This window comes from Malurus melanocephalus, unplaced genomic scaffold (genome assembly GCF_030028575.1).
Source record: "Malurus melanocephalus ecotype Western Australia unplaced genomic scaffold, MMel_1.1 scaffold_411, whole genome shotgun sequence".
Classification (NCBI taxonomy): domain Eukaryota; kingdom Metazoa; phylum Chordata; class Aves; order Passeriformes; family Maluridae; genus Malurus; species Malurus melanocephalus.
The window spans coordinates 312,757-322,850 of record NW_026623643.1 but is presented as its reverse complement, the minus strand read 5'-3'; the positions used below and the strand labels follow the sequence as shown (position 1 = coordinate 322,850).

Below are 10,094 nucleotides of genomic sequence, written 5' to 3'. Positions count from 1 at the left end.
TGGCCTCGCTGCCCGTGGGGTGCACTGGGGCTGGTGCCGGGGGCAGGGGGGACATGGGCCCCCTGGCAGAGGGGACAGCAGCTCCTGGTGACTCTGGGATCCCACTGCCAGGGGGGACTGGCCTGTCCCTGCTGGCGGGRTCAGGGTACACAAAGCGTGGGGCACCCAGGGCAAGGCTCTGCGGCCGCGGCAGCAGCGATGGGTAGAGGTGCCCACCCGAGCTGGCGATGGAGGAGACGGTCTGAGCCACGCTCATCACTGCCAGGGAGAAAACATTGGCCAGGGACAAGAGGGGGGCAGTGGGGGACAAGGGCGTGCTGGTCGCAGGGGGGCTTAGGGGACTGCTGGGCTCACAGGGGACAGGGGATGTGGGGAGAGGCTGTGGGGACAGCAGAGCTTGGGGCAGGGCTGGGGGGACAGGCCCCCCCGGGGTCCTGGGGGGGCTCAGTGGGAATGCTGGTGACGACGTGAGCCAGGAGGGAGTCATCGAGATGAGGGGCCAGGTCTGCGCTGAGCCTGCAGGGAGAAGCACCAGGAGTAGCCCCGAGGGCTTTACCCCTGCCCAGGCACCCCAGAGCCCCCAGCCAGCGAGTGGCCAGCAGCCCCAGTGCAATGAGTGTGTCCACTCTGCCAGCTCTGGTACCTGTGGGTGACTCCAGTGGCACCGGGGCTGCCAGGGGCTCCACGGGACTGGCCAGGCTGGTCTCGGACGGGGAGCGGCTCAGCGATGGCAGGACAGGGGACTGCACAGAGAGGCTGGGACTGGTGCAGCCCAGGTCTGTGGCACAGGGGTGACAGCCAGGCTCAGCCAGGGTGGGACACATCCCCTGAGACCTTCTGGGCTTGGCTTGAGCGTCACCTGCCCTGCATGGGGTTTGGGGGAGACAGGAAGGACCAGGAGGGGGACACAGACGTACCACTGAGTGAGGATGAGGAGGAGATGGAGCGCGAGAGCCCCTGCAGCTGCAGGTCCACCTGYGAGAAGGACGAGCTGAGCCCAGCACGGGGGCAGAGACCCTGACCAGGCTGTGCCAAGCCCCGCTGGGCCCCACCCTGGCCCCAAAACCTGTGGTGACACGAGCTGGAGACTCTTCCGGGCAGGACAGCACCGTGACTTGTCCCAGGAGCGGGCAAACAACCACGGGAGGACCCTGCACCCCAGCCCCCTCCCCTGCGCTCCCTGGAGCCAGGCAGCACCCCAAGCCATGCTCAGCAGCAGCAGCAGCAGCTTCCCCAGCGCTGGCGGGGCCAGGCTGGCACTCACGGGGCTGCCCACACCACTCTCGGCCTCGGGGCCCTTGGGCAGCTCGGTGCCGCCGCGCCCGTCCTTGCGGAGCAGCGTCTCCACACGGTGGATGATGTCCCGGATCCGGCTGACGAAACTGTCCCGCTCCGACTTGAGGATGAACTCGTTGTGGACCTGAGGGTGGAGGGGCCGGTCAGAGCCCAGCACGGCCGGGCAGAGCCCACCTTCGCCCTGCCCCCGTGCTCACCATGACTGCTGCGATTTCCTCCGGGTTGTCCCCGTCCAGGTCGAACTTGAAGGTCACCATCTTGTTGTTGTAGGTCTGCAGCTGGCATTCCACCACTCGGTCACTCTTGTCAGAGATCTGTGGGCGGCAGAGGTGGCTCAGCCCGGGAGAACCCTCCTGGCACCCTCCTGGCACTCTCCTGTCACCCTCCTGGCACTGCCATGGCACTCACGTTGGTGATGCGCAGCCTGGAGCGGGCTCGGCGCCGCAGCAGCTTGCCCGAGGCTCTCTTGGGCGGCAGCTTGGCGCTCTGCTCGCTGGCCGAGAGCCCCTCGCAGCCGTCGCTCATGCCCGATGCCACGTCCGAGGTGTAGCTGCAGGAAATCCCGGCTCCGGACCATCAGCACGGCCGTTCCCGAGCAGCACACTCACACTGCCCGCCCAGSCCTGCCCGAGCCCCCAGCCTCACCTGTCCACCGGGGAGGAGAAGCCGCTGGCGGGGGGCAGGCGCTCGGTGGGGAGCTGCACCGCGATGCTCTGCAGGGACAGGACGGGGTGAGCCGGTGCCGCGGCTGCCCCGAGCCCCGACCCARCCCCCGGGGCCGTGCTCACCGTGGGGAAGCAGCGCACGGGCCGGCTGGGTGGAGGGCTGGTGGGGTCCACAAAGCTGCGATGGGCCAGGTCCGGGGAGTCCAGGAAGCCGGAGGAGCTCAGGTAGCCGTCGGTCTCGCAGTCGGCTGTGGAGGAGCGCTGGCATGAACCAAAGCAAGTCCCTGCCCTGGCTGGCACCTGGGGAAGGGCTGTGGGGCTGGGAGAAGGTGACAGAACCCCCACCCACCTCCCGCCCCAGATCCCCCGGGTGACAACAACCCCGTGGTGCCCACGCACAGGTGGCTGAGGAGTAGCTGGTGTGCCGGTAGGTGAAGTGCTGGTGCTGGTCAGCTTCGGGCTCCTCGGGCTCCAGGGGGAAGCTGCTGCTGAAGGCAGAGTCCCCAGAGCCAGGCATGGCCAGGGCAGGCTTGGGGRCACCGGGTGGCAGCGGGGACTTGAGCTCCTCCAGCAGCTGCTCCGGCTCGGCGGGCGATGGCGCCTCCTGGGCGCGCTTCAGCTTCTCCCGCTTGCGCTTGATGGCCACCACACGATCCCGCACCGCTTTGGCCACCAGCTTGTAGTCAGCCTCACACACAAAGCCCAGGACCACCTGCACGGCAGGGAGCGTGTCACTTTGGCCCAGAGGGACCCCAGGGCTCCCCCGTCCCTGCACCCACCATCTCCTGAGCCACCTCCTCCGCCACGTCCTTGTAGAGCTCGAAGAGGAACTCGATGGCGTTGTTGTCCTTGTATTTGCCGTGCAGCTTCTTCGTGTCGTCCATGCGCAGCCAGAGCTTGAGCCCAGACTTGACGCCGTCGTCCTCCTCGGCCAGCTCCACGTGCACCCCCGTGTCCTCCTGGAAGAAGGAATGCTCCAGCAGGTCCTGGATGGTGTACCTGCAGAGGGCACGGCTCAGCACGGGCTGGGGGCCGGGGGGACWGTGCCACCCAGGCCCCCGCTCTGCCCCCACCTCTCGTTCTTGTCCATGCGGATGCAGCCCTCGATAATCTCCTTCAGCTCTGGCACCTTCACCTTGTAGAAGCTGCTGGGCTTCAGGCCCTGGGGGGAATGAGAGTCAGCACCTCCTGTGGCATCCTGACACAGCATGGGGGCTCGCAGGGCCCCAGCAGCTCTACAGTGGCTCCTGTGGCCAGGCCACCTGTGCCAGGACGCCCCAGGGCTCTGAGTTTCCACTCCAACAGGCAGGAGCTGGCAGGAGCCAGCCATGACYGGTCAGGGCAGCTGCAGTGCCCCAGGCTGGGCTGGCCGAGCAGACACACTCCCGTTCCACCCCATTAATGCCCTGGCAGTGCCTGGTGCAGGGCCAGGGATGTGGGGTCTGGCCAAGCCATGACCCCATCACCACCACCACCACCCACAGCTCCACATCCTGGCACAGCAGCCCCTCGCCCAAACCATCTTTAACCACTCACAACCTGCATGGTGACACATTCTGACAGCAGCAAGGCCTGACAGCCCCAGCTGAGCACCCCTGGGGCACACCCACAGCCTGCACCGGGGCTCACCGAGGTGACCTTGCGGTAGATCTGGGCRGCGTTCTGGCACTCGGAGTAGGGGTACTCGGAGGTGGCCATCTCCAGCATGCACATCCCAAAGGCGTAGACATCCACTGCCTCGTCGTACTTCTCCTCGTACATCTCGGGGGCCATGAACTCGGGGGTGCCTGGAGGCAGCAGCGCAGCTCAGCACCCCTGGGACCCCCACCCCATCCTGCAGCCCCCACAGAACCAGAATCCAGCCCCACCTATGACACTCTTGGCAAACGAGGCTCTCTTGAGCGTGGCCAGCCCCAGGTCRCCGATCTTGACGGAGCCCGTGGGGCCGGTGATGAAGATGTTGTCGCACTTGAGGTCGCGGTGGATGATGGGGGGCGAGCGGGTGTGCAGGAAATGCAGCCCCTTGAGGATCTGCCGGCTCCAGCGCTGCAGCACCTTCAGCTTCATCTCTTTAAACCGCTTCAAATACCTGCCAGGGACCAACAGGGCTCGGGCTCGTGCCCCAGCCTTGGCTGCAGCCCACCCTCATCCCATTGCCGTGCCACACTCAGGGCAAGCAACAAGGAAGGTCTGAGCAGGGACCCCGTTCCCTCCCCTGCACGCCCCAATCACGTTTTCAGGGTGCCGGACGTCATGAGCTCCGTGACCAGCACGATGCAGATCTGGCCTTTGATAGTTGAYTTCCAGGAGTCGTAGAAGCGGACGATGTTGGGGTGCTGCAGCCCCTTCAGCATCTCCACCTCCTCGCTGAACCGCTGCCGCTCGGTCTTGGAGAGCTTCCGTGTCTGTGGGAGCCAGCGAGGGTGTGAGGGGGGTCCTGCTGAGCACAGGGGGTGCAAAAGACCCCCAATGTCCCCATCCCCACTCCCTATGGCCAAGGCAGGGCACGCTCCTGCGGTCCCCAGACCTGCTGTCCCCACACAGGGCTGTGGTGTCCCACCAGCCCACCACTCCAGGTGGGCGCACGACAGAGGAACCCGTGCAGTTCCTGTCACCCTGTGCTGGTGCCACCCTTCCCAATGCCCTCCCTCACCCCCAGCTGGAGCCTCCCACGCTGCCTCAGGGCAGGGAACCCCAGCGTTCCGCTGGAGGGGACACACGGGGACTCTGCCATTGCCACCCTGCCCCGCACAGACCCCATGGGCACGGCTCTTCTGGCACCACCGGCCCTGGGCTCTGTGTGGACGCGTGCTGGGCCAGCTTCAATGAGGCCTTTGTTGGGGAAAGCGGGCGGGGGAGGAGGCTCCAGCCCAGGTTTTTCCATGTTCCTCCTGCTCGAGTTAATTAAAGTGGAAACACAAGCCGAGGGTGCTGAGTGCAGCTGGGGCAGGGGCCAGCGGAGGGGAGCCCCCTCATCCTGGAGGGACACAGCCCCAGTGTAAAGGGAGAGGGGAGCTGGCTGGCCAGAGCTAGAGGAGCCAGGGACAGCAACCCTCATCCTGGGGGACACAGCCCCGGGGTAAAGGGAGAGGGGAGCTGGCTGGCCAGAGCTAGAGGATCCAGGGACAGCCCCTCATCCTGGGGGACACAGCCCCTCATCCTGGGAGACACAGCCCCAGGGTAAAGGGAGAGGGGAGAGGGCTGGGCAGAGCTAGAGGAGCCAGGGACAGCCCCTCATCCTGGGGGACACAGCCCCTCATCCTGGAGGGACACAGCCCCAGGGTGCAGGGAGAGCAGAGCCGGCTGGCCAGAACTAAGAGGAGCCAAGGACAGCCCCGAGTGGAACAGCTGTGACAGCTCAACCCTGGACAGGAGCAGGGAAAACTCCACCACAGCCTGGGGTCCCGAAGAGCCTCCCAGCTGGGACCCCTGCCCAGCCCAGTTCAGGGATGGAGGAAACTGGAGCTGCCCCGGAGCTCGCAGAGCTGCCAGAGCTGTTCTCAGCCTCTTGGCCAGTGGCCACCATCCATCAACTCCGTCGGCTTTCGTAATATTTTCATTGCATCACAGGCGGCCCCATGGCTTGGCTGGAGCTGCTCCATAATCCCCCCGCATTTAATACATGCTCAGGGACAGGCTCAGCCCAGATGAGAACCTGAGCTGCTGCAGCAGCATGAATGGGACCTTTCATAGGCGAGGAGGAAAACAGCGCCCGAACCCCTGCACGGCCAGCGGCACACACCACTGCCCTGCCCGGTGCCACTGTCACCCCTCTGACCCCCTGCTCCCCACTGAGAGGTGTCAGAGGCTTCACTGCACCCACAGATCTGCAAGGAAGGTGACAGGATGTGAAATGGGGCAGTTGGGGTGTCAGGGTGGCCACGGCTCTCCCAGCTCAACCAAGAGCAGACCCCGACTGGGGCAGCTGTGCCAGCACAGCCCTCACTGTGCCATGGCAGAACCGCAGCTCAAGGGCTCCTAGARTGTCTGGAGTAAGGTCTGGGGGAGCCAAGCGTGTCCCCCGAGCCTGTGCCAGGGCTGCTGGGCTCGCCTGGCACCGTTCCTCCCGCATGACCCAAGTGGCAGCAGCTCCCACTCCTGCACATGCCATTGACACTTTCTCCATTGAGTGTGGGCACCAGAGGCCAGCGTGGGCACAGCCTGGCTGCAGGAGCACCAGGGAGGGCAGGGCAGGGAGGGCAGGGAGGGCAGGGCTGCCAGCTCTGACATGGGAACACCATGTCCTGTCCTAACAGCACTCGCACGGGGCGGAGGAGGACGCTGGGGATGGTGGCATGGGGACCGTGAGGAGAGGGGTGGCAGTGCTCCAGCCCATCCTGCGAGCCAGGAGCTGGCTGCCGAGGAGCCCGGCACGGCCAGGAGCTGAGGCCAGTGCAGGAGGAGGGAGGGTGGGGCAGGTGGCCGAGGATGGATGGCTGTGGCTCTGCAGCAGGAGGCTGTCCCCAGCTCGGCTGGTGCTCGGTGCCCTCTGCAGCACCCACAGGGCTCTCCCATCCCATGCCACAGCCCTGTCCTGTCCTGCAGCCCTCTGCACTGACCCTCTCGCTCTGAAGGGGCATTCAGCACCACGCTGGGGCACAGAGCCAGGGCTGGAAGTGCCCAGTGTCCCTCCGGCCATGTCCAGCAGTGGATGCCAGCACCCACCGCCCTCCCTGCGGGTCTGCCCTGCCCGGCAGGAGCCTGAGCGTGCTCCCAGCCATGTGAGCACACACTCAAGGTGCCCTGCAGCCCCGGGGGCTGCTGGCTGAGCTTCCCTGCCCAACCTGGGCAGCCGGAGCCAGGGCAGACACAGCAGCGCCTGCTGCCCAGAACGCTGTCGCCCACCGGGGAACCCCAAGGGGTTCCACAGGAAAATCGCACAGGCAGGTATTGACAGCCCGACCCCGCTCTGGGCCTCTGGTTTCCTCCCTGCTTCCTCTTCCCCCAGCGCCTGCAGCACCTGTGACAGAAATAGTGCCAGGCTAAAGCTGGAAAGCACAAACAGTGGGGCTGCGGACACGGGCGGGAGGCACCGACAGACGCCGCGTTCAGGACAGGGGACARGGGACAGGGATGGGCAGGTCCCCAGAGGGGTCTCACAGGAAGACAGGAGACAGGCAAAACCAACCTCCAGTTCACTGAGAAGGGAAGGACAGGGTGAGGACAGCAGGGAGAGCTGGGATTTGGGACTGGGATCAGTCACAGCAGCTGAACCAGGTTCTCTGGTATAGAACAGGTCAGCCCTGAGGTTAAGTATTCATTTAGAATTGAAAGGCAATAGAAGGAGAACTGTGAAGTGCACAGGACAAAGCTATTTTTAAAATGGCAGAACCACAACCATTTTTATTTGTGGTTCCAAATCCTGTATTTGTGTCACAGTGTCCAATTCTTTGCATGATTGCTGAAAAAAACAAACTTTTAAATGTCTGCGTCTGCTCTCAGCCCCTTGTGRGGCACAGATTTGGGTATGAGACACTGGATAAAGAGCAGGCAGTGGAACAGAGCCAAATATTGGGTGGGGAGGGAAGAGGGCTGAGGCAGAGGGGTTGTGGGGCAGGCGTGGGGTGGGAGCAGGGCTGGGGCTGTGGGAGGGTGCAGGCCAAGAGGAGTCAGGTCTGCCAGCTCATCCAACAGCACGGGATGCTCACAGGAGGGTCCCTGGCAGGAGCTCAGCCTGGACCCCAGCCTCTCCACACCCACCCCCAGAGGACAAGAGAGTGGCTTCCACCACTCCTGCCTCCCTGGCTGGCTCACAGGACCAGCAATGGGGCCAGCATGCGCCAGGGCATGGAGGCATTTTCCTTCCCAACTCCCTTTTTTCCCAAACTGAGACAGAGCAGCCTCATCCCCCCAGCAGCCCCTTGCAGGACACCGGCTCTGCCTGCACACAGCCCCGGGGAAGAGCARGGGACAGGGAACAGGACATGCTGCCAGCCCTGCAGTGTGTGCCAGGGGAGCTGGGGCACAGCTGTGACACAAGGCTGAGACCCACACAAGGCCACCTGAGTGGGAGGCACTGGGGACAGCTCATCCACACAAGGTCCTGGGTGAGCCCAGGAGAGCCTGTTCCAGCCTGTGGTTGTCACCTGGGGGGATGCAGGACTCGACAGAGCTCAGGGGCATTTGGACAGAGCTGTGGGGCTGCGCGAGGGCAGGAGAACAGAGCTGGCTCTGAACTGAACTCCCAAYAGCTGAAGTATGAACCATGGGGATGGGGGGCAAATCCTCACCTTCCTCACTCWATCAGCCCCTCCAGAAACCAACCACCACTCTCTCAGGATCGCTTCTTGCTCTGCTGGGCTGCAGCAACCCCAAGGACCCAGCCCAGGCTGCTACCTGCAGCTGCACCGAGCCTTTAGGAACAAGACAACAAACTCGCAAGACACGTTTCTCTGTGTCAACAAGGACTTGGACCTTCCCACAACACCAGCCATCCTGCRGCCAGGAGGCTGTGGGAGACTTTGGACTTCACCAAAACCCTTCCCCAGGGGCTCCAAGGAGAAAAGGTAGCTCCACAGTATGGATCTCCCTGTGCATCTCCACAGATAAGATCAARCTCATCAAAAGCATTTGAGTGGGTAAAGGCATTGCGGAGGCAACACCATCAACACCATCATCAGTGCTATCAGCATCCTGCTGTCTGCATCCTGTTATCAGGCAGCAGGGCAGCAAAGGGGATGGAGGAATGTGGCAGCAGAGAGGAGATGGGGACGTTCCTCAAAGACCTGGAACCACAGGTCCAGCTGCTCCCAGCAGAGAGCCCCTGGCAGCATCACAGAAACCCTACACAGGTGACCGTGTGCTCCATTCCAGCCAAGGTCAAGCGGGCAGACAGCACCAAGGTCGTGTTGTACCCTGCTCCCAGCTGACAGCCAGCCCCAGCTCGCTGCAGGCACGGGCCCCAGAGCAGAGCAGGGGCAATCCTTGGAGCCAGCTCAAGTGCAAGAACGGGCATGCATGCAGAGTTGGCACTGCTGCCCTCCCTGCCCTCCCAGAGGTGAGCATCACAAAGACAGCGGGATGCTCAGCCCCGGAACCACCTGTAAAGYGCCAGAGCAGGGACTGGCATCAAGAGCATGGGCACCTTGGCATGCTCCATGGTGCAGGCAGCAAGAAGGCGAATGGAAAACAGCACGTGATGGGCAGGAGGGCCAGGAGCGGCGGCGCTACGCAGGAGTCTGGGCCCGGGCCAGGAGACCCGTGAGGCACTGAGGCACTGGCAGTGATGGGCACGGCGCAAGGCAGCGAGGGGAGCCCGCACGCAGCTGCAGGACCCTGCTTTGCCCCGCTGCTGTGGCCCGACTGCAGGGGGACGCCACAGTGCCTGGCAGAAGCAGAGGCTCGAGGGTGCCTGCCCTCACCAGCACAGGCTCCAGCCCGGGGAAGTGCCCCGCGGGTCCCGCACAGCAGCCAGGCAGGCAGCAGTGGGCAGAGGGGCTGCACACGRCAGGGAAACTGGACAGAAGAGGGTCCAAGCGGCTCTCTCGAGCCCCTCGAGGGAAGGGGTCTGTGCGTGCGGGCAGGTAGGGGCGGAGGCGCTGGCAGGGGCCGTACCTGCAGCTCGCACCAAGCCACCTCCACGGTGGTCTCCGTGTCCAGCCCCTTGTAGACGGTCTTGAAGGAGCCGCGGCCGATCTCGATGTCGAACTTGAGGAACCGGCCGTCGGGGGAGGTGGCGACCGCCCGCGTCTCCACCTCCTCGCTYTCCGTCTCCTCGGGTTCCCGGAGCCCGACGGCGCCCGGCGGTGGCGGCGACCCTCCGCGCACCCCGTCCGGCGCCGGGTACCCCAGCAGCTCCAGCTCGGCCGAGCTCCGCCGGTTGAAGCGGGAGGAAGCGCGTCGGGAATCGCGCCCCGAGGGCCGCCGGTTGCGGCTGCGGTGCGGGGCCCGTCCGGTGAGCCCTGGACCCGGCTCCGGCTCCGGCTCCGGCTCCGGTTGCGACGCGGAGCCGCTGCCCGCCCGCTCCGCCTCGGGCTGGGACATGGCTCCGGCAGCGGCGGGCTCAGCCGCCAGCATCGGCTCAGCCCGGCCGGAGCAGCCGCTCCCGCAGCTTCGCACCCGCTGCCGCCGCCACCCCGCAACCAGCAGCGACCGCCGAGACCCGGCCCGGACACCGGCCCCGGCACCGCCACC

The 10,094-nt window shown here is 65.1% G+C and overlaps 1 protein-coding gene across 1 annotated transcript in view; it reads right to left on the bottom strand.

The window, feature by feature from the left end:
* Nucleotides 1–10,033, bottom strand: part of WNK4 (WNK lysine deficient protein kinase 4) — a 12,740-nt gene extending 2,707 nt beyond the window's left edge. The window contains exons 1-15 of the mRNA XM_057379527.1: nt 9,516–10,033; nt 4,194–4,366; nt 3,830–4,050; nt 3,591–3,748; nt 3,035–3,123; nt 2,741–2,960; nt 2,361–2,673; nt 2,085–2,209; nt 1,942–2,009; nt 1,705–1,846; nt 1,494–1,610; nt 1,265–1,420; nt 918–975; nt 644–778; nt 1–516 (exon numbers count right to left, since the gene is read on the bottom strand). The exon at nt 1–516 is cut by the window's left edge and continues 3 nt beyond it. Coding sequence (XP_057235510.1) covers nt 1–516; nt 644–778; nt 918–975; nt 1,265–1,420; nt 1,494–1,610; nt 1,705–1,846; nt 1,942–2,009; nt 2,085–2,209; nt 2,361–2,673; nt 2,741–2,960; nt 3,035–3,123; nt 3,591–3,748; nt 3,830–4,050; nt 4,194–4,366; nt 9,516–9,977 — 2,953 coding nt within the window. The 5' untranslated portion in view covers nt 9,978–10,033. The remainder of the gene's footprint in view (nt 517–643; nt 779–917; nt 976–1,264; nt 1,421–1,493; nt 1,611–1,704; nt 1,847–1,941; nt 2,010–2,084; nt 2,210–2,360; nt 2,674–2,740; nt 2,961–3,034; nt 3,124–3,590; nt 3,749–3,829; nt 4,051–4,193; nt 4,367–9,515) is intronic.
* Between the last annotated feature and the right edge of the window lie 61 nt (nt 10,034–10,094).